We start from the raw sequence: 24,350 nt of genomic DNA, 5'->3' as shown, positions 1-24,350 counted from the left end.
GGCAGACTGGGTATTATGATTTTACTGTAGGAATATTGAGTCTGGGTAATACAAAATATCTGGGGCAATGCCATACTGTTTTTTGTTGTTGTCACTCTGTATGGCATGTAAAGTACATCTTTCCTACTCAAATTTAGGGGAAGTACTCTTTATCCGATGAGGATGCATAGCTAGTGCTTCTGATGTCAGAACCGCCACTCATCTTGGGTCGGTAGTAGTTACTTACATGTATTTATCGCGTCACTATCTAGCGGGATAACATTTTCAGTGGTCTCTCAGCCAAAACAGTCAAATTCTCTTAAACAGCACTTTTCATCCAGACACTTTCACTACATAAAATGATTTGTGGCGCCATCTAGTGGCTGTGAAACCGGAAACCAGGTAACAGAAGTTCAATAGCCGAGATCTGGCTATAGTATGTGATTTATAACTCATAATTAGCCTACATTAATGTGCAACACGTGTACCCTAAATTATTTCCTAATTTACAAGTGGTGTTTAAGGCTGTGATCTGGGCACATCTTAGACTTGTATTCCAGATAAAACATTACAATTCTTTCACTCAGGATACTTAACTCTTAAATTGAACAAAACCAAAAGTGTTATTTGCTGTAGGTGAAGCAGAGTAGAAAAATAAATAAATGCTATTTTAAGGTCACCGAAATTGTGTTTGATTTGCACAGCAGTGTCACCGATTTAAAATCTGCATGACTGCAATGAATTATCAAGATAAATATAGAAGGGAGGGTGGGTAACTCAATATCCTACCAGGGCTTCCACTAAAACCAGGTAGTACGGTACTACTGATTTCTAAATTGAGCATCAATTCTGGAGCGAACGCGTTGCACTGCAACGTAAACGTACTTCTAAAACCGCAATGCCAAAATCAACTAGATGGAATTCTGGCCTGAGTTTCAAATTGGAGGCTGCTCTACCTGACACAGGCACACTGATGTGTCATCATTCCAAACCCTAAACCCTGGGTAAAGAGGGTTAGAAAATGTGGAGTAGAATGTATGCAGATGGGTCAGTGTACCAGAGGAGACACTGTAGAAGGACGGAGTGTCAGCCAGTCCAGATACACTCCTACTCTGTTCGAATAAGACGAGGGACCAGGTAAAGCAATACTCCTAGCATTATGGAAGGCGATGTAACTGTTGTCAAAGCATCGCAAACTCCAGGACTTGTCATTACATCCAAGCCAACAGTCCCCAACCTCTCCACTCCTGCCGATTTTCTCTGTCACTCCCATTTCCTCTTCACTCGGACTCCCAATAACAGCGCCTATTCAGACCCTCTTTACACAGTACCTGCCAACAGCCCTCAAATCTCTCTGGGTGATCAGGATAGGGCTGCTCTTCTCTCCCCCATGTTCCCCTCTGACAGAGAGAGTTTTCTGTGTGCCATGTTTGCGTCCAGTGTTAGCTCAAAGGCATCTAATGGAAGGACACGATTATTAGTATTTTGTTTAATTACTGTCCTTTTAATCTTTCTATCCAACAAATAAACATTTAAGTATTCTCACTGAATCATTTGTGTTCACTGTAAAAGCAGAACACAAGACAGTGGTTGAGAAACACATGCGGAAGATCTCAATTTCATACTGCTTGCGTCATCTTCTCAAAACCCATTCGAGGAGGTCAGAGGGGAGAAACTTCTGGCTTTCTCATCCAATGGGTTTTGAGAACGAGGAGAGGATTATTCAATTGAGGTCTTCCCATACAGTACAACAAAGGCAGGGCAACAATCAATTATGATAATATACATATTGAATACCAGAATTCAGGAGTGAAGCTACTCTCTGCTGTACTGGAGGGTCCAAACTGCAAATTGGAGACACTCAGGTTAGTAAATTCAGTTTATGATGTTATTAAAGTGAACTCACATTTTAAGCATCAAACGGTTTATTACTAGATTTTCACTCAACGTGGATCGAGGCAGATCACACTCTAGCCTACTTCCAACCTACTACTTAGAGTGAAATTCATATTATTTGCAGTTTGTTCTGTGGAGTCACAAAGGCAGGCTGTGCTTCTCTAGCTGAAGCGCTGCGTTCCAAACCTTCACATGTGAGAAAGCTGGACCTGAGCTACAATCACCCGGATACTCAGGGGTGACGCTGCTCTCTGCCGTACTGGAGGATCCACAATGTACACTGGAAAAACTCAGGTATACAAATTCAAAGTGACTAGCAGCTGCTGGTCGGGAGGTTATCCAGATGTGAGCATAGGGAAGCAGATTCCCCTGAATGAGGTTTGTCAGCAACACGTCCACTGAGGTTGACTTTGTAACATCACACCAGGTCTCGTTGTTCTGGAAGTCAAGGCGAAGTCGACGCTCATCCAGACCATCAAATACAAACAGCACTTTGTACTTGTTGAAGTCTGAGATTGCGGACTCTTATTTCCATTTTAAAAATTCAGCTCTCGAAAAGGAAGTGAAAATATCAACTGGATATCTTGATTGGCTTTTCCTTCAGCCCAGTCCAGAATAAACTTCTGCGCAGAGACTGTTCTGCCAATGCCAGCAACTCCCTTTGTCAGGACAGTTCTGTTGGTTTGTCTTGCTCAGGTAAGGGTTCAAAGATGTCGTTGCATTTTGAACAGTGTCTCTTGTGTTGCTGATCTCCTGGATGCTGTCTCAATCTGTCTCGCCTCATGTTCATTACTGACCTCTCCACTTCCACCCTCTGTGAATGTAGAGCTCTGTGTAGATCTGAGAAGTGTTGCGTTTCTGTGTGTAGCCATTCCTTCAAACACACATTCAAACTTCCTTTTTTTCAAGTTGAATTTGAGTTTAGGTTGACACACAGCAAGCTCACCTAAAAGATCTGAAAATGACAAAGACAAATGTACTTTGAAGCATACTAATAAAGGCATAGTACTTTTAATACATATTTTTGTACATCAAGCCATCTGTTTGTGAGCATATTAAATTGAAAATTAAAGCTGTTACTGTTCTCCAGTGTGTCAGCGAGCTCTTTCTGGCTCAGGGTGTGCAGTGTGATCTTCAGAGCTCCCTCTGGCACTGCTCTCCTGGTTCATCTTCACCATACACCACCATCCTTCCCCTGACTGTCAGAGCATTCTGGGTGATCTGGACTCCGAATCTTCTTGAACTTCTTTAATTCACTCTTTACAAATGTGATGACTTGGTCTTCAACCAACTGGAATAGGCAAAAACAGGTCTTAATAATTAAAGAACAAACATTTATCTGAAAGTTTAATGCTGTAATCATATTTCATCATTTGTATTTCCTGGTGGGTCATTGAGCCTTGTGGGGTTTAAAGACTACATACAGTAGACAGAGGTTAAAGGTCACAAAGATATCCATTCACTTTTAACTGTAAGACATGAGCCAGCTCACCTTGAATATGGAGGACATGTCTGATTTAGACCGGCGACGGGGAATGTCGGACTCCGATCTCTTTTGCTGGTCTCTGCACAATGACATAACACGCATCACAAGTGCTACTTTATCGATGATCATCTTCCCCCCAGAAAGTATCTGGCACATGGTGGAATACAGCAATTGTCTGTCTAGCTCTAAGATCTGAAGCACTCACCTTTGATCAGTAGAAATGCCTTCCTACCCAAATTGTGTTTTAGGATGAACCATTGACCAGTCACTCTTAAAGGACTCACAGCTTGGTCCAGGGGAATTGGCTCTCTCCTGTTGGATCCTGTCAGCAGACAACTTAGACCTAAAGTCAAACATAAGGGAGCCCTGACTCCATGCTTTAATGTGGAGACATGAAGACGATAAAAGAGGGGATCGTGATAAATTCTTATGCAAAATATTGATTTGAAACAAATGAGCAGAACAAGAGAACACAAACCAGACAAGCTGTTGATCAGTAGATATATTTTCTGTCTTGAAGTTGAACGGAGGATCAATAGACATGTCTGTTTGCATGGACAGACAGCTGGGTACAGGTGAGACTGGTCTCTCCTGCTGGATTTGGCTTCAACACAACAGAGACAGATCTTCGGTCAATAATATCTTCTGCCTTAGCCTGGGTTCCAATTTGTTTGTGCCATCAAGCCATTCATTGCCACTCCTTGTATGCCAAGGAGTGACATGATGGCACAAACAGATTAGTACCCAGGCTACTTCTGCCTTATGATGTAATATCACTTCTGAGCTCTACAATTAATATCAATATTTGTGATAGATATGCTGTTAGGAATCTGTGTCAGTCCCATACATACAACTCACCTTCCAGCTTCATTGTAAGTGCCAATTCCAATTAGAGCAACATTTTTGCCCCTCCGCTTTCTCCCCAGAGACTCCTTTTCGAGGCAGTGCCCCCCTGCACTTTCTCCCCAGAGAGACTCCTTTTTGAGCCAGTATGCTCATACTGTGTAGAGAGAATAGAATTGTGATGGCAGTTAAAGGCCCACTCCTTCATTTGGAAAACATTGCGGCAGCTCCCCAGTTGGTTTACTACACTGCTCAAAATAATAAAGGGAACACTTAAACAACACAATGTAACTCCAAGTCAATCACACTTCTGGGAAATCAAACTGTCCACTTAGGAAGCAACACTGATTGACAATAAATTTCACATGCTGTTGTGCAAATGGAATAGACAAAAGGTGGAAATTATAGGCAATTAGCAAGACACCCCCAATAAAGGAGTGGTTCTGCAGGTGGTGACCACAGACCACTTCTCAGTTCCTATGCTTCCTGGCTGATGTTTTGGTCACTTTTGAATGCTGGCGGTGCTTTCACTCTAATGGTAGCATGAGACGGAGTCTACAACCCACACAAGTGGCTCAGGTAGTGCAGCTCATCCAGGATGGCACATCAATGCGAGCTGTGGCAAGAAGGTTTGCTGTGTCTGTCAGCGTAGTGTCCAGAGCATGGAGGCGCTACCAGGAGACAGGCCAGTACATCAGGAGACGTGTAGGAGGGCAACAACCCAGCAGCAGGACCGCTACCTCCGCCTTTGTGGAAGGAGGAGCAGGTGGAGCACTGCCAGAGCCCTGCAAAATGACCTCCAGCAGGCCACAAATGTGCATGTGTCTGCTCAAACGGTCAGAAACAGACTCCATGACGGTGGTATGAGGGCCCGACGTCCACAGGTGGGGGTTATGCTTACAGCCCAACACCGTGCAGGACGTTTGGCATTTGCCAGAGAACACCAAGATTGGCAAATTCGCCACTGGCGCCCTGTGCTCTTCACAGATGAAAGCAGGTTCACCCGAGCACGTGACAGACGTGATAGAGTCTGGAGACGCTGTGGAGAACGTTCTGCTGCCTGCAACATCCTCCAGCATGACCGATTTGGCGGTGGGTCAGTCATGGTGTGGGGTGGCATTTCTTTGGGGGCCGCACAGCCCTCCATGTGCTCGCCAGAGGTAGCCTGACTGCCATTAGGTACCGAGATGAGATCCTCAGACCCCTTGTGAGACCATATGCTGGTGCGGTTGGCCCTGGGTCAACAGTTCCTGCAAGAGGAAGGCGTTGATGCTATGGACTGGCCCGCCCGTTCCCCAGACCTGAATCCAATTGAACACATCTGGGACATCATGTCTCGCTCCATCCACCAACGCCACGTTGCACCACACTGTCCAGGATTACCTCATCAGGAGCATGCCCAGGCGTTGTAGGGAGGTCATACAGGCACGTGGAGGCCACACACACTACTGAGCCTCATTTTGACTTGTTTTAAGGACATTACAACAAAGTTGGATCAGCCTGTAGTGTGGTTTTCCACTTTAATTTTGAGTGTGACTCCAAATCCAGACCTCCATGGGTTGATAAATTTGATTTCCATTGATAATTTTTGTGTGATTTTGTTGTCAGCATATTCAACTATGTAAAAAAATATATTTAATAAGAATATTTCATTCATTCAGATCTAGGATGTGTTATTTTAGTGTTCCCTTTATTTTTTTGAGCAGTGTATATAATACATCACGTTCATATGAATATCAGCAGTGTAACTATCCAAGCTAATACAGTCAGTGTTTATCATATGGCATTGCTTATGAAAACTGCTAAGAATAATAAAAGCTGCCCTACATTATAGTTGAGTTGTTCTTCGAGTGTTTGCAAGCAGGCGGTTGGTATTTTTCACCCATGTTGAAATGGAATTTCCACCCCGTCACAAACTGTGTAGAACACGTTACAGGATTCGCCGCTAACTTCGCACGACAGCTTTTCGCAGTTCGGTGATTTATCATGTTTACTATCTTTATAAATACACATGTTGTTCAGTATTATATTTAATTTGACTGCCATGTGGGATAGAGTAAAAGGTATTGCTATCCAGATCAGGTGGTCATGAACACAGGCATTTAGGCTATTCTTGGTTCTGACAGAAACCTACCAATAACCATTTCTGTTAAAGGAAATTGCATCTTGGAGGTGCCCATGCTCAAGTGTGAATCCAGAATAATAAATAAAACGCCCTTTATTACGCCACCTCTGATAGTAGGCATCTTAACACTACAGCATGCTATTCACAAGGACCACAAAGGAGGAAACGGAAATTGTACCTGAACTCACAATATGGATGACTTGATCTGTGTTGATACCATTTACAAATTAAAACTCAACCTCGGCTTAAACAATTGAAAGTGCACTGTACAATTATTGTGGGCACTGTATTCAATTAGCTATTGAAGGACTGACCTTTCTTGTTTGCTTCCCCCGGCTGTTTGGTTGTCAATGGCTTTGCTGAAATATTTTACTTTCACATGTCATTGCACCCGTTTTCGTGTACTGCATATTTCACAGAAAGCTCATTAGTAGCAGACAGGCCTTTCATTTATTTTGAATAAGGACTGAGGCTATATTTCCTAAAAAGTTAATGATTTTGATGGGTATGCCTACAGTTTACAAAAACATTGTTTTTATTTGAGTTTATTTTTTTGATTCACCATGATTAACAAAAATAGTAGGCCTCTTGCTGAATTAAAATAAGAGGAACACATTTTTTTTTAAAGTTGGTACATTAATTTATTACAACAAATCTACATAAGGTTTTCAACACCCAAAAATAAATGAGCATTTAAACTCAAGTTAAAAGCAGCTGGTCAATTTGGCTGACCATTTGAAATGTTTCCAGTCCATGTTCATCTGTCATTAAAAATCTAACAAATTGCTGCATTTCCCATTGTTCTGAAAAGGGAGGTCATAGCTGGATATGCATCACCCCACCAGAAAAAAAGGAATAAAAAATAAATAAAAATAAGGCACAAATAAATATTAAATCGGGTTGGTCAGATTGAGAAATTGATATCATCCCGAGGGTGAAAGGTCATGGTAGGCCAGCGGTCAGGATACTGCCCAGCAGGGTGCGATCCTTCAGAGCATTCTCCACATCCCTCTCCTCAATCTTCAGAGAAACCTTGGTGAGGCGAGCCTCCTTGGCTTTTTTCAGGGCAAAGATGCCCCGGCTCTCCAGCAGACTGCAGAGGGAGAGGCACTCGCCCTGGCCCACGCCGCCCACCTGTCTCTTGGCACACAGACGGCTGTACACCTCGTGGAGCTGAGGGATAAAGAAGAGTCAGACTTGAGAAATAATTGGTACTGACCTTCAGCAACCCAATGACTTTCAGTGGTAACCAGGTCAGTGCAAGAGAAAACGTCTGGAACTGCCGTTTACGTTTCATTCTTACTAGCTACCTAGACTTGTCTGATGCATGTACACTGAGTGTACAAAACATTAGGAACACCTTCCTAATATTGCACCCCTTTCCCCCCTCAGAACAGGCTCAGTTCGTCAGGGACATGGACTCTACAAGGTGTTGAAAGCATTCCACAGGGATGTTGACTCCAATACGTTCTACTCCTTTGGGTGGTGGACCATTCTTGACACACACAGGAAACGGCTGTGCGTGAAAAACCCAGCAGCGTTGCAGTTCTTGATACAAACTGGTGCAACTGGCACCTACTACCATATCCAGTTCAAAGGCACTTCAATATTTTGTCTTGCCTATTCCCCCTCTGAATGGCACACAGACAATTGAAACATGGATTGTGTAAGGCAAAAAAATTATTCTTTAACCCGTCTCCTCCCCGTCATCTACACTAATTGAAGTGGATTTACCAAGTGACATCAATAAGGAATCATAGCTTTCACCTGGACAGTCTGTCATGGAAAGAGCGGGCGTTCTTACTGTTTTGTACACTCAGTGTATATCAAGGTGTATTAGAAAATGATTAACAGCAAAAAAAACAAAATGTTTGCTCTCAATTTACAAACTTGTGTTGTAGTACTGTGTTCGCACCAATGCAGTGCCCGTCTCTCACCTTGCCCAGTGGGAACTCTTTGTTCTTGCCGTTGCGGGTTAGCAGTAGCAGACAGCAGACCAGGAGTTTCTGCTGGATGGGGAAGCTCTCTCCCTCTGACGAGGACATGCGGTCCCCATACACCTCCGACAGCACCCTGGCCACCTGGGGAACGCTCACACGAGACTCTGTAGTTTCTGCTGCCTTCTTTCTGTCGTCAGATTCCACAAGCTCTACAGCTCTCCTGTAACACAGAGGAACCGGCTTCATGACACTTTCTGTTCTCAAACAAAACTTCAACCAGTTAACCCACTGTTCCCCGGGTGCCGAAGACGTGGATTGCCGATTAAGGCAGCCCTCCGCATCTCTCTGATTCAGAGAAGACATTTCAGTTGAATGCATTCAATTGTACAATTGACGAGGTATCCCCTTTTCCCTTCCCATACCAACTCTCCAAGACCACTTATAACTAGCCATAGTAAAATGCACATTTTTGGTTGCTCATATTTGATTTTACATTTATTTTCATGGACAATTTAAGATATTTCGTCAATTCATTCCCTTACCGGCAGATATCCAGAGCTTTGCGTGCATCTCCCGATACAGCAGACACCTTCCTGGCACAAAACTGCACGGCCGATGCGTCTAGTAACCCTTCTCCGGACACCTGTCTGAGTCTGTCCTGTACGATGGCGGCGAGCTCTTGGCGGCTGTAGGGAGGGAAGTGTAACAGCTGGGGCCGACAAAGAGGCAGGGCCTGGAGCCTGGGGAGGATCCTGTCTGTCAGGTCCAGAGCGTTGGCGATACCTAGAATGGCACGACACCGTCATTACACCTGCCTGCATACAGGAAGACTAACGACAGCCCGTATTAGGAAATGGCTGAGAGTTGAATGGATGGAATTTAAATGTAGAGATGGGTAGATGTGTATATGAAGTTTTAGGGTGAAATCTTCAGATTAATCCTTAGATATTAACTAGAAATATTAACATCCAATAAAATGTGTATACCAGAGACAGTGTACATTGTTTAACACTGTATATTAGGGGGTTCTTACCGATGAGACAGAGGCGGGACTTGGGCAGGTACGGCCACTCAAAGATGGTGTAGAGAACATCTTGGGCCTTGCTGTCCAACTGGTCCATTTCATCAAGGACTAGAAGACTGGGGAGAGAAGGAGAAAGAAGGTTAATAGACAAAACTTATCAGTCGGCAAAATGTAAATCTTTTCTCAAATATTTGTGTTTTTTTAACGGTGTAAATTCAGAATTGTTGGATAAAGAAAAACTCTACTTTTACCTTTGCGAAAGTGTCATGGATTTAAGTTATAGTTCAGGGTTATGGTTTGGCACAGTAGCTAGATACTTACACAGTGGGCCCCGTGCTGGTCAGCAGTTTCTGCAACTTGGTGTCGGTGTGGCCCCCAGAGGCCCCCAGTTTCTTTGCCAGCAGGGGGAAGATGGCGTGGGAGCTACGCAGAGCCATACAGTTGATCACCACTGTCTGAATCTCCTTCAGTTCATCCTGGATCAAGAGAGGAAATAGTTAAATTCATGTAACAGAAATCAATGGGGTTAAATTTACACAGGGTTCAGGGCTGTACACAAGGGGTGGAATTAATTGATTCTGCTCCTTATGGTAGAGGTGTAAGGTCATTTTAGAGTATTGGGATCCACTCAAGATCCAACACTAGGCTAATGAGTGTTTGAATCCTGTCAAGGCAACAGATCCAATGCTGGGCTAATGCTAACAATTAACCCCTCATTAACAAAGCGGAGACTAACGCAAACAGTGATGCTAACCGTCATCTCCTGCAACACACAGTTGAGGCAAGCGGTCTTGCCGGTGCCGGGGGCTCCAGAGATGTAGAGGCTGGCTGGGCTGGCCTTCAGGGCCTTGTCCTCCAGGAAGGAGCGGATGGAGGACCTCTCAGCCTCCCGGGATAGCAGGCGCTCTGGGACAGCCGTGTGGAGGGCCTGCTTCACACTATGGAACTTAGACTCTGGAGAGGGATGGAGAGAGGGAGAAGGGGTTCATAGTTTGCCTGAAGTCTATATGAAGTGAACAGAATAATGAACAAATCAAGTAAAGGCACACATTTATCTTTGGAGTTTAACGCTTTTCATTTGCACTTGAGAAAAAGCTACGAGGAAGAGAACGTGAGAGAGGAGAAAAGGAAGAGGAGGAAGAGAACATGAGAGAGACATGTCTTACTTTCAGCAAAGAGGCGGACCACCGTGGCCTTCTCTGATCGGGGACATGATTGGCTCCCACTGGGGGTCTCATGGAGTCTGCTGGGGGAGGCCCTGGGGTGGGAGAGGCGCTGCCGTTTTGGTGACAGGGGGGTCAGTAGTCTCCTCTGGGATAGAATGTGGGAGTTCTCATCAAAGCCCAGCTTGCAGGGGGAGGCCAGGTTAAGGCACGGCTGTTTGGGAGGAGAGTCCAGTAGGTTGGCACTGAGGTTACAGCCATTTTCATCTCCTGAGAAACACACAGAAGAAGCATGTTTAGGTTAGAAACAAGATGTCTGTCTTTCGGATAGTATGTCACGTTTGCATCAAGAGTTGAAATAATTACTTCGTTTTGAGCATGGTGGTTTATCAGCTTAAATGTTGCACAGAATATGTAAAAATCTAATTACCTAAAGTGGTTTATCAGCTTAAAATGTTGCACAGAATATGTAAAAATCTAATTACCTAAAGTGGTTTATCAGCTTAAATGTTGCACAGAATATGTAAAAATCTAATTACCTAAAGTGGTTTATCAGCTTAAAATGTTGCACAGAATATGTAAAAATCACAAATTACCTAAAGTGGTTTATCAGCTTAAAATGTTGCACAGAATATGTAAAAATCACAAATTACCTAAAGGTTTTTATCACCTTAAATGTTGCACAGAATACGTAAAAATCACAAATGACCTAAAGGTGTTTTATCAGCTTAAAATGTTGCACAGAATATGTAAAAATCACAAATTACCTAAAAGTTTTAGACAGTGAAACACTTTCAAAGTTGTGTATAATAACACAATCCCATACCTGTGCGTTTGCGAGGGCTGAGGGGTATTCTTCGGGTCAGCCTTGGGCACAGAGATATACCTTTGCGGGCCACGGACCTGCGTGAGAGTGGCATTAGCTGGATCTTCCCTGGAAGGGGCTGCGGATTAGGAGACTCCACGGAGCAGAGGGACTGGGTCTCCTTCGTCTGGGATGTGCTCTTGGTGCTTTTCGAGTCAACACTGGAGGACTTGCGTCTGGGGAACTGGAGGATGGACTGAGCCTGGGAACGTGTGCTGGGCATCTTCGCTGTGAGCACTTAGCGTCCAGACGTGTTTCAAAAGACTTAATGGGGAAGAGATAAGGTCAGCCATTGTGACAACACCCATGAATAGATAGACAGCAAGAAAAACAATTATCTTTATGATCAAGAGTGACTTGAAATTAGTGAATTTCTTTAGAGGTACGAAACCACACAATAGCAAATGATACCATCCATCCTAGCAATCAGGTCTACCCTGATCAAAGTAGTTTCAGTATTTTCCACACAAGTTAATGTCATCACTGCTAAGCACGACTCTCTTTATCTTTGCACCGTTGTAAAATCAACATTACAGAATATAAAGGCCATCAATCACAATGGTGTGAATTGTCAGTAACTACTGTATCTGCAGACTCAATGGCGACAACAATACTTGTCCTCATGTATGGCGCCAACAGCACAACTAATTATAAAACACTGAAATGGCGTAAAATACCATCAAAGAAAACAGGACATATATGTATTGGTGTATTCGACAAACTGTTTTGTATCTGACTAACTAGTTGAACAATACTGATTGACGGCAACTCGCTCGCCAACATCTCCCCACAAATTCTGACAAAACATTCAACAATATCTCGTCTAATCAAACGTAATGATACACGTTTAAAACATGCATTGAAAGTAGTGATACCTTATTTTAGTTCTTGATGGATTTCGTGTGGTGTCTCTGGTGCGCTCTAGTCTAAGAAAAAAAAACTTGCGCCAAATATCTCCACAACTCCTCCCCCAGTCAGCTGGACTTCCCGCGGCTAAGGTCTGATTTGTCCTTCTTGTGTCATTTTGTTATTTCCCAGGCTCTCATTGGTTCATCTTCGATCTTCGTTTGTCAGGAGCGTCAGTGTCTACGTCACACAAGTACATGGTGGCGGGAATTTCAATAATATGTATTTTGGCGGACTGGAAATTTCCCGGGAAATTCAGCATTGTAACATTTGACACAATATTCTCTGGTGTTGTTAGTAACTTGATTGCAGTTTGAGATTATTACTATAACTTCTGCATATGTGCTCTGGCATACATATTGAAACAATGCATATATGTAATGTGTGTAACTGTACAACCAACTAATTTGAGTTCATGTTTCTGTGTAAGCTATATCAATCATTAACTTCCACAATAAATTACTGTAAATTGCATTTGCAAAAATATGGATGATAGACATGGTGATAAAGGGTCAAATACAATGGACACCAGAACAATCATGTACCCCTTTTCCCCCGAAAAAACACATATTTATTTCAAATGATAAAACATGGTTGATTAACAAGTGAAATGACCATGGTAGGAATGAACAGGGTGAGAACATGAGAATCACAGTCAATGAGTCACCTGTGTGAGACTGAACATATCCATCAATTACATAAGTTACACACACAGTCAGGCATACAGAGAAGTGCTGCAAAGAGACCCGTCTCTCTGGCTGTCGGACAAAGCTCACAACTGGCCTGTTGATCAACTTTTTCATCAAATTCCTCCCTATATAACAAGCTTTTTACAAACATTAAAATATCAATAACTACAATTTCCAAATTCCTCATTCTTTATGTAAATAGACATTATTTATTGCATATTTAATACAAAAAGTGAGTATAATTAAAAATTATTATATATATATATATTTTTTTTTACAAATGCACTGGTACCAATAAGTATGACAATAGATATGTAAGGCAACAACCAGCCTGAGGACTACATAACAGGAATGGAGAAGAGAAAAGGAATCGATTCTCATGTAGCTTTCTTTCACTGTAGTGGAATCGTAACAGAAATCACAATGCAATGACAGTATAGGTATCACACATTTAGGAGCTCATAAGTCATAAAAATTATATAATCCACCATGATGACATTTCTGGGGCCTACTCTGCCTAAATAGTTCCCTGGTGCTCCAGGTGATGTTTCACCTAGGTACAGATCTAGGATAAGATTCCCTTCCCCAATCCTAACCTTAACCATTAGTAGGGAATATGGAAAACTGACCCCAAATCAGCTTCTAGGAGCAACTTCGCCCTACACATTCTTCTGGCACTTAGGCGTTTCCTTTTTGGTTAGTTGCTACCAACGAGAAGTGAGAATACATACAAAACCGTTCCTTGCATAGGAATGCATTAAAAACTCAAGTACTATGGTTTCCCTGTGGCCATGATAAGGTCTATTCCAAAAGGGCCACCAGCAGTAAAATCAAATATTTTAGTTTTAAAAAGAATGTATTAAAAAAAAAATGTTCCTTGAAGGAACTCCTGAAAGACAGGGTTGAATGACTGACAGCCCTGCAAAGCTACCCTTGGTCCAAAGAAAGGAACGAGGGTAATAATTTAACCATGATCACCCCCTTGTGGCAAGAAACAGGAACAGCATTGAACAAAGTGAAAGTAGAATTTCATACAGTACTCTCAAACGCCTTCCTTGATCAATAAAGTAAAGGAGCTTTGGCAGCTAACGCTAATTAAAGAGGGGCAGCAGATCCCTGAAGCATTTCGTAGTGTTTTTGTTTCAGATAAACCTAGAATGCAACCGATCTGAGCAGCACTTTCTGTTCTCTAGTGTAAAAACATGGCATTCACAGGTGCCACGGTTAAGCGGTTATGCTGCCACAGAGCAATGCCATGAGGAAGAATTAAACATATCTAATTGGGAATGCCCCTCACACAATGTAAAGACTGTTACTCACTGTCAGCAAGACTCAATCTCTCATAGCATGACAAGCATTTAAGTCATTTCTCCTGTCCCCGTTTCATTACTCAAAGTAATGAAAAACGAGATACCAAAAAACGAAGCCATATCTGTGTGACGTAAACGACAGCTTTTCTAAGTGTGAGAGGCCCCTCATTCTACTTCACCCAACTATTGGCACATCAAGGGAGAGAATTCTATTCCACACACACCTTCTCCTCAGGGCACTGGGAGCACGGCATTTTAAAAAAAAACAACCACGTACTATTGATACAACGCATTGTTGGCAACGTTGGTGTGTGTCCTATATTTCCCCACTGACGGCACAGTTACTGCAGTTAAACATAGAACATTTTAAAAACATCATTCATAAATCGCAGGAAATCATCAACATCATTATTATCGTGGATTATGCACACATTTCAAAAGATGAAATGCAGAATTCTTAGTTGGTCCTGCTGCTATAAAGTATAATCAATGCAACGCCCCCCCCCCCCCATCTTGCAGAAAGATTGGCTTGTGGCCACAACAGTCAAACAGGTCTGTTCTTCAGCACCTCAGTTCAGAGTGGTTTTGTTCTATCATGCTGAAACAGAAGTGTCTGAAGTGTTTGTGCAAAAGAGAGCGACTGGTAGTGTAGGGTTTTGTAAAAACGTAGCGTCGAACAAGACTATTGAATTTTCTATAATGTTTGGGGTTGAGGACTTGTTTCCGGCTGGTCTTATAAAGTGTCTATGTTTAGACCTGTATGTGTTTCGAGTGTCATGCCACTCCCCTGGACGTCCTCTGATTAGACTGAGTTATTAATTAAAGTCATTTTGTTCCTGAATTCCATAGTTCACCTTGCCACCGGTGGCGCTGGAGGTACTCCTCGGATCATGCCTACAGGAAGTAGAGGAAGCAAAGGTTACATCAGGTCAGTTCTTACCTCCAAAAACAACCGTGTGGCTCTTTTTTTTCTATGAATATTGACTCAATTCCTCGCATCATTCTCAAAACAAATTGGAGAAGGGGAGGGATCATGGACCTTCTCCAATACGATTGCAAAGGAGGCAAGTCGACAGAATTCGAGGAATCACGGAAAGACAATTTTGAAAGAGCCCATATTCACTTTAACTCAATCCCAGCTGACATTCCATATGGTAATAACATTGTGACAGTAGTGCAGAGGCCATATATTGGATGTTGTGTACAGTATGTATGCAGGCAGTGGTGTGGAGAATGAATTAAGCCTAAGCCTGTACCTGGTCCAGGCTTATTGCTTTTGCTGGGGTAGATCTTGGTGAAATTCCTATATTCCTCAGGGGGTGGGAAGTCCTCCACTGGGTGGAAGTCAAACTTGGACTCAAAATCCTCTGAGGGTTCAGAAAGGTAAAGGTCAACACAACACTGTAAATCAAGATAACACTAAACTAGTGCATTTTTGACTTCTCGAGCTTGCTCTAGTAATTTCCATTAACAAAGCCATGCACAACGGTCAGTTCTCCTGGAAACTTTAATCTGACTGTGCAATCTATGAACTCTATGAACGCTCTGGGTTGGTCACAACGCAAGAGGAACAACCAGGGGACATTCAAATGACTGAGCTGGCATTTGAATATGGAGCTATAATACCTGACAATCTACTACCAACAACAACTAGGCTACTAGTGTCTCCAACATGTCTGTTGGTTTGAGAGCTAACATGGCAATAGTGTTCCAAATACACTGTGTTCAGGGCTGTGGAGGCTAATACTCAACACAAGATAGATTCTAAAAAGCGATGAAAAGCCGTCAATCACATTAAATCAAACGCAGTGACAGTTGCTCAAAAACTGGACTTCCATGAAAACCAGAATGTACAGGGGGCACTGAGGATCAGGACATGGAGGACATTAGCCTGTCCTGACTCACCTATATTGGATTTGGAGGATGAGGAGTGTCCGTTGCGGATTGGCGGGGGAGGCGGCGGGGGTCCGGTGCGGGAGGAAGATGAAGGGGGTGGAGGGGGCCTGGGCCCCCGGGTGTGGTGGGGTGGCTCCGAGGAGGTGGTGTTGGGAGTGACAGCACTGTGGATCCGGTAGGGGGGCGGGGGAAGAGGGGCTTGCCCACCACCCCCGTTTCGTGACCCAGGATTGGGTGCAGAAGGGGCTGCATTGGTAGCAAACAAACACACAATAGTAAGACCATGATGATGACTGATTAAAATAATCACATAGCAGCAGTTAAGGCGTAAACATATCCCTTCTGACCTGTAACTTTCTGACAAATGTATGTACTGTACTCTACACTAAACTGAAAAAGTGGTATAGCTCATTCTGAAAGTATTCGAACCATTTGATTTTCCCACATTTGTTACCCTATTGCCTTATTCTAATTAATTAAATCGTTGCTCTTGGTCACCTCCCTGACCAAGGCCCTTCTGCCTGGATTGCTCAGTTTGGCCGGGCGGCCAGCTCTCGGGAAGAGTGTTGGTGGTTCCAAACTTATTCCATTTAAGAATGATGGAGGGCACTGTGTTCTTGGGGACCTTCAATGCTGCAGAAATTTGTTGGTACCCTTCCACAGATCTATTCGTCAACACAATCCGGTCTCGGAGCTCTACGGACAATTTCTTCGACCTCATGGCTTGGTTTTTGCTCTGATATGCACTGTCAACTGCAGGACCTTAAATAGACAGGTGTGTGCTTTTCCAAATCATGTCCAATCAATTGAAAATTTCCACAGGTGGACTCCAATCAAGTTGTAGAAACATCAAGGATGATCAATGGAAAAAGGATGAGTTTCATAGCAAAGGGTCAAAATACTTAAGTAAATAAGGTATCGTTTCTTATTTTTAATACATTTGCAAAAATGTCTAAAAACCTGTTTTGCTTTGACATTATGGGGTAATGTGTGTAGATAGATGAGGGCAAAAATTATTTCATCCATTTTAGAAGGCTGTGACGAAACAAAACGTGGAAAAATTAAGGGGGTCTGAATACTTTCCAAACACACTGTATGTCCTTAAATAAAATACCATGCCCAAGTAATCAGGACTGGCCAAGTTGCAAGAAAGACTAGATACTGTAGGCTGGCAAAGAGAGAAAGAATGAGAGTGCAAGGAATGCCCGAATATTCCAGAGAACTTGTGGAATGCAGAGAAACCAGGAGGCCTCATGGCGAAGGCCTCAGCTGTCTAATGACAATTTGCGGCTGCGTATTCAAAATGTTCAATTCCAAATCAACCCCTAGGTCCTCTGAAAAGGTGGAGCAATTGTTATAAATTTAAATGTTACAATTGTTACAAATTTAGGGGAAGTACTCTTTATCAGATGAGGATGCATAGCTAGTGCTTCTGATGTCAGAACCGCCACTAATCTTGGGTCGGTAGTAGTTACTTACATGTATTTATCGCATCACTATCTAGCGGGATAACATTTTCAGTGGTCTCTCAGCCAAAACAGTCACATTCTCTTAAACAGCACTTTTCATCCAGACACTTTCACTACATAAAATGATTTGTGGCGCCATCTAGTGGCTGTGAAACCGGAAACCAGGTAACAGAAGTTAAATAGCCTAGAGATCTGGCTATAGTATGTGATTTATAACTCATAATTAGCCTACATTAATGTGCAACACGTGTACCCTAAATTATTTCCTAATTTACAAGTGGTGTTTAAGGCTGTGTTCTGGGCACATCTTAGACTTGTATTCCAGATAAAACATTACAATTCTTTCACTCAGGATACTTAACTCCTAAATTTAACAAAACCAAAAGTGTTATTTGCTGTAGGTGAAGCAGAGTAGAAAAATAAATAAATGCTATTTTAAGGTCACCGAAATTGTGTGATTTGCACAGCAGTGTCACCGATTTAAAATCTGCGTGACTGCAATGAATTATCAAGATAAATATAGAAGGGAGGGTGGGTAACTCAACATCCTACCAGGGCTTCCACTAAAACCAGGTAGTACGGTACTACTGATTTCTAAATTGAGCATCAATTCTGGAGCGAACGCGTTGCACTGCAACGTAAACGTACTTCTAAAACCGCAATGCCAAAATCAACTAGATGGAATTCTGGCCTGAGTTTCAAATTGGAGGCTGCTCTACCTGACACAGGCACACTGATGTGTCATCATTCCAAACCCTAAACCCTGGGTAAAGAGGGTTAGAAAATGTGGAGTAGAATGTATGCAGATGGGTCAGTGTACCAGAGGAGACACTGTAGAAGGACGGAGTGCCAGCAAGTCCAGATACACTTCTACTCTGTTCGAATAAGACGAGGGACCAGGTAAAGCAATACTCCTAGCATTATGGAAGGCGATGTAACTGTTGTCAAAGCATCGCAAACTCCAGGACTTGTCATTACATCCAAGCCAACAGTCCCCAACCTCTCCACTCCTGCCGATTTTCTCTGACTCCCAATGACTGCGCCTATTCAGACCCTCTTTACACAGTACCTGCCAACAGCCCTCAAATCTCTCTGGGTGATCAGGATACGGCTGCTCTTCTCTCCCCCATGTTCCCCTCTGACAGAGAGAGTTTTCTGTGTGCCATGTTTGCGTCCAGTGTTAGCTCAAAGGCATCTAATGGAAGGACACGATTATTAGTATTTTGTTTAATTACTGTCCTTTTAATCTTTCTATCCAACAAATAAACATTTAAGTATTCTCACTGAATCATTTGTGTTCACTGTAAAAGCAGAACACAAGACAGTGGTTGAGAAACACATGCGGAAGATCTCAATTTCATACTGCTTGCGTCATCTTCTCAAAACCCATTCGAGGAGGTCAGAGGGGAGAAACTTCTGGCTTTCTCATCCAATGGGTTTTGAGAACGAGGAGAGGAATATTCAATTGAGGTCTTCCCATACAGTACAACAAAGGCAGGGCAACAATCAATTATGATAATATACATATTGAATACCAGAATTCAGGAGTGAAGCTGCTCTCTGCTGTACTGGAGGGTCCAAACTGCAAATTGGAGACACTCAGGTTAGTAAATTCAGTTTATGATGTTATTAAAGTGAACTCACATTTTAAGCATCAAGCGGTTTATTACTAGATTTTCACTCAACGTGGATCGAGGCAGATCGCACTCTAGCCTACTTCCAACCTACTACCTAAACTGAAATTCATATTATTTGCAGTTTGTTCTGTGGAGTCACAAAGGCAGGCTGTGCTTCTCTAGCTGAAGCGCTGCGTTCCAAACCTTCACATGTGAGAAAGCTGGACCTGAGCTACAATCACCCGGAGACTCAGGGGTGACGCTGCTCTCTGCCGTACTGGAGGATCCACAATGTACACTGGAAAAACTCAGGTATACAAATTCAAAGTGACTAGCAGCTGCTGGTCGGGAGGTTATCCAGATGTGAGCATAGGGAAGCAGATTCCCCTGAATGAGGTTTGTCAGCAACACGTCCACTGAGGTTGACTTTGTAACATCACACCAGGTCTCGTTGTTCTGGAAGTCAAGGCGAAGTCGACGCTCATCCAGACCATCAAATACAAACAGCACTTTGTACTTGTTGAAGTCTGAGATTGCGGACTCTTTTATTTCTATTTTAAAAATTCAGCTCTCGAAAAGGAAGTGAAAATATCAACTGGATATCTTGATTGGCTTTTCCTTCAGCCCAGTCCAGAATGAACTTCTGCGCAGAGACTGTTCTGCCAATGCCAGCAACTCCCTTTGTCAGGACAGTTCTGTTGGTTTGTCTTGCTCAGGTAAGGGTTCAAAGATGTCGTTGCATTTTGAACAGTGTCTCTTGTGTTGCTGATCTCCTGGATGCTGTCTCAATCTGTCTCGCCTCATGTTCATTACTGACCTCTCCACTTCCACCCTCTGTGAATGTAGAGCTCTGTGTAGATCTGAGAAGTGTTGCGTTTCTGTGTGTAGCCATTCCTTCAAACACACATTCAAACTTCCTTTTTTTCAAGTTGAATTTGAGTTTAGGTTGACACACAGCAAGCTCACCTAAAAGATCTGAAAATGACAAAGACAAATGTACTTTGAAGCATACTAATAAAGGCATAGTACTTTTAATACATATTTTTGTACATCAAGCCATCTGTTTGTGAGCATATTAAATTGAAAATTAAAGCTGTTACTGTTCTCCAGTGTGTCAGCGAGCTCTTTCTGGCTCAGGGTGTGCAGTGTGATCTTCAGAGCTCCCTCTGGCACTGCTCTCCTGGTTCATCTTCACCATACACCACCATCCTTCCCCTGACTGTCAGAGCATTCTGGGTGATCTGGACTCCGAATCTTCTTGAACTTCTTTAATTCACTCTTTACAAATGTGATGACTTGGTCTTCAACCAACTGGAATAGGCAAAAACAGGTCTTAATAATTAAAGAACAAACATTTATCTGAAAGTTTAATGCTGTAATCATATTTCATCATTTGTATTTCCTGGTGGGTCATTGAGCCTTGTGGGGTTTAAAGACTACATACAGTAGACAGAGGTTAAAGGTCACAAAGATATCCATTCACTTTTAACTGTAAGACATGAGCCAGCTCACCTTGAATATGGAGGACATGTCTGATTTAGACCGGCGACGGGGAATGTCGGACTCCGATCTCTTTTGCTGGTCTCTGCACAATGACATAACACGCATCACAAGTGCTACTTTATCGATGATCATCTTCCCCCCAGAAAGTATCTGGCACATGGTGGAATACAGCAATTGTCTGTCTAGCTCTAAGATCTGAAGCACTCACCTTTGATCAGTAGAAATGCCTTCCTACCCAAATTGTGTTTTAGGATGAACCATTGACCAGTCACTCTTAAAGGACTCACAGCTTGGTCCAGGGGAATTGGCTCTCTCCTGTTGGATCCTGTCAGCAGACAACTTAGACCTAAAGTCAAACATAAGGGAGCCCTGACTCCATGCTTTAATGTGGAGACATGAAGACGATAAAAGAGGGGATCGTGATAAATTCTTATGCAAAATATTGATTTGAAACAAATGAGCAGAACAAGAGAACACAAACCAGACAAGCTGTTGATCAGTAGATATATTTTCTGTCTTGAAGTTGAACGGAGGATCAATAGACATGTCTGTTTGCATGGACAGACAGCTGGGTACAGGTGAGACTGGTCTCTCCTGCTGGATTTGGCTTCAACACAACAGAGACAGATCTTCGGTCAATAATATCTTCTGCCTTAGCCTGGGTTCCAATTTGTTTGTGCCATCAAGCCATTCATTGCCACTCCTTGTATGCCAAGGAGTGACATGATGGCACAAACAGATTAGTACCCAGGCTACTTCTGCCTTATGATGTAATATCACTTCTGAGCTCTACAATTAATATCAATATTTGTGATAGATATGCTGTTAGGAATCTGTGTCAGTCCCATACATACAACTCACCTTCCAGCTTCATTGTAAGTGCCAATTCCAATTAGAGCAACATTTTTGCCCCTCCGCTTTCTCCCCAGAGACTCCTTTTCGAGGCAGTGCCCCCCTGCACTCTCTCCCCAGAGAGACTCCTTTTTGAGCCAGTATGCTCATACTGTGTAGAGAGAATAGAATTGTGATGGCAGTTAAAGGCCCACTCCTTCATTTGGAAAACATTGCGGCAGCTCCCCAGTTGGTTTACTACACTGCTCAAAATAATAAAGGGAACACTTAAACAACACAATGTAACTCCAAGTCAATCACACTTCTGGGAAATCAAACTGTCCACTTAGGAAGCAACACTGATTGACAATAAATTTCACATGCTGTTGTGCAAATGGAATAGACAAAAGGTGGAAATTATAGGCAATTAGCAAGACACCCCCAATAAAGGAGTGGTTCTGCAGGTGGTGACCACAGACCACTTCTCAGTTCCTATGCTTCCTGGCTGATGTTTTGGTCACTTTTGAATGCTGGCGGTGCTTTCACTCTAATGGTAGCATGAGACGGAGTCTACAACCCACACAAGTGGCTCAGGTAGTGCAGCTCATCCAGGATGGCACATCAATGCGAGCTGTGGCAAGAAGGTTTGCTGTGTCTGTCAGCGTAGTGTCCAGAGCATGGAGGCGCTACCAGGAGACAGGCCAGTACATCAGGAGACGTGGAGGAGGCCGTAGGAGGGCAACAACCCAGCAGCAGGACCGCTACCTCCGCCTTTGTGGAAGGAGGAGCAGATGGAGCACTGCCAGAGCCCTGCAAAATGACCTCCAGCAGGCCACAAATGTGCATGTGTCTGCTCAAACGGTCAGAAACAGACTCCATGACGGTGGTATGAGGGCCCGACGTCCACAGGTGGGGGTTATGCTTACAGCCCAACACCGTGCAGGACGTTTGGCATTTGCCAGAGAACACCAAGATTGGCAAATTCGCCACTGGCGCCCTGTGCTCTTCACAGATGAAAGCAGGTTCACACCGAGCACGTGACAGACGTGATAGAGTCTGGAGACGCTGTGGAGAACGTTCTGCTGCCTGCAACATCCTCCAGCATGACCGATTTGGCGGTGGGTCAGTCATGGTGTGGGGTGGCATTTCTTTGGGGGCCGCACAGCCCTCCATGTGCTCGCCAGAGGTAGCCTGACTGCCATTAGGTACCGAGATGAGATCCTCAGACCCCTTGTGAGACCATATGCTGGTGCGGTTGGCCCTGGGTTCCTCCTAATGCAAGACAATGCTAGACCTCATGTGGCTGGAGTGTGTCAGCAGTTCCTGCAAGAGGAAGGCGTTGATGCTATGGACTGGCCCGCCCGTTCCCCAGACCTGAATCCAATTGAGCACATCTGGGACATCATGTCTCGCTCCATCCACCAACGCCACGTTGCACCACACTGTCCAGGATTACCTCATCAGGAGCATGCCCAGGCGTTGTAGGGAGGTCATACAGGCACGTGGAGGCCACACACACTACTGAGCCTCATTTTGACTTGTTTTAAGGACATTACAACAAAGTTGGATCAGCCTGTAGTGTGGTTTTCCACTTTAATTTTGAGTGTGACTCCAAATCCAGACCTCCATGGGTTGATAAATTTGATTTCCATTGATAATTTTTGTGTGATTTTGTTGTCAGCATATTCAACTATGTAAAAAAATATATTTAATAAGAATATTTCATTCATTCAGATCTAGGATGTGTTATTTTAGTCTTCCCTTTATTTTTTTGAGCAGTGTATATAATACATCACGTTCATATGAATATCAGCAGTGTAACTATCCAAGCTAATACAGTCAGTGTTTATCATATGGCATTGCTTATGAAAACTGCTAAGAATAATAAAAGCTGCCCTACATTATAGTTGAGTTGTTCTTCGAGTGTTTGCAAGCAGGCGGTTGGTATTTTTCACCCATGTTGAAATGGAATTTCCACCCCGTCACAAACTGTGTAGAACACGTTACAGGATTCGCCGCTAACTTCGCACGACAGCTTTTCGCAGTTCGGTGATTTATCATGTTTACTATCTTTATAAATACACATGTTGTTCAGTATTATATTTAATTTGACTGCCATGTGGGATAGAGTAAAAGGTATTGCTATCCAGATCAGGTGGTCATGAACACAGGCATTTAGGCTATTCTTGGTTCTGACAGAAACCTACCAATAACCATTTCTGTTAAAGGAAATTGCATCTTGGAGGTGCCCATGCTCAAGTGTGAATCCAGAATAATAAATAAAACGCCCTTTATTACGCCACCTCTGATAGTAGGCATCTTAACACTACAGCATGCTATTCACAAGGACCACAAAGGAGGAAACGGAAATTGTACCTGAACTCACAATATGGATGACTTGATCTGTGTTGATACCATTTACAAATTAAAACTCAACCTCGGCTTAAACAATTGAAAGTGCACTGTACAATTATTGTGGGCACTGTATTCAATTAGCTATTGAAGGACTGACCTTTCTTGTTTGCTTCCCCCGGCTGTTTGGTTGTCAATGGCTTTGCTGAAATATTTTACTTTCACATGTCATTGCACCCGTTTTCGTGTACTGCATATTTCACAGAAAGCTCATTAGTAGCAGACAGGCCTTTCATTTATTTTGAATAAGGACTGAGGCTATATTTCCTAAAAAGTTAATGATTTTGATGGGTATGCCTACAGTTTACAAAAACATTGTTTTTATTTGAGTTTATTTTTTTGATTCACCATGATTAACAAAAATAGTAGGCCTCTTGCTGAATTAAAATAAGAGGAA

The 24,350-nt window shown here is 43.1% G+C and overlaps 1 protein-coding gene and 1 long non-coding RNA gene across 2 annotated transcripts; both read right to left on the bottom strand.

Annotated features, from left to right (window-relative positions):
* Positions 1 to 6,942: 6,942 nt before the first annotated feature.
* Positions 6,943 to 12,280, bottom strand: LOC129837383 (cell division control protein 6 homolog). Its single transcript, XM_055903513.1, has 9 exons — positions 12,197 to 12,280; positions 11,283 to 11,585; positions 10,460 to 10,726; positions 10,048 to 10,247; positions 9,615 to 9,769; positions 9,303 to 9,409; positions 8,812 to 9,052; positions 8,267 to 8,489; positions 6,943 to 7,502 (listed from the first exon to the last, which is right to left on the bottom strand). Exons 2-9 carry the CDS (start codon positions 11,542 to 11,544, stop codon positions 7,272 to 7,274), a joined length of 1,686 nt encoding a protein of 561 aa, XP_055759488.1. The 5' UTR covers positions 11,545 to 11,585; positions 12,197 to 12,280; the 3' UTR covers positions 6,943 to 7,271.
* Positions 12,281 to 12,769: 489 nt separating this feature from the next.
* Positions 12,770 to 16,160, bottom strand: LOC129837378 (uncharacterized). Its single transcript, XR_008756707.1, has 2 exons — positions 15,483 to 16,160; positions 12,770 to 15,120 (listed from the first exon to the last, which is right to left on the bottom strand). It is a non-coding gene; the product is annotated as an uncharacterized LOC129837378 (long non-coding RNA).
* Positions 16,161 to 24,350: the final 8,190 nt, after the last annotated feature.

The sequence above is a fragment of the Salvelinus fontinalis genome, chromosome 3 (genome assembly GCF_029448725.1).
Source record: "Salvelinus fontinalis isolate EN_2023a chromosome 3, ASM2944872v1, whole genome shotgun sequence".
NCBI classification, from domain to species: domain Eukaryota; kingdom Metazoa; phylum Chordata; class Actinopteri; order Salmoniformes; family Salmonidae; genus Salvelinus; species Salvelinus fontinalis.
Note: the sequence above shows the minus strand (reverse complement) of the source record. Positions and strands in the feature narration are given on the sequence as shown.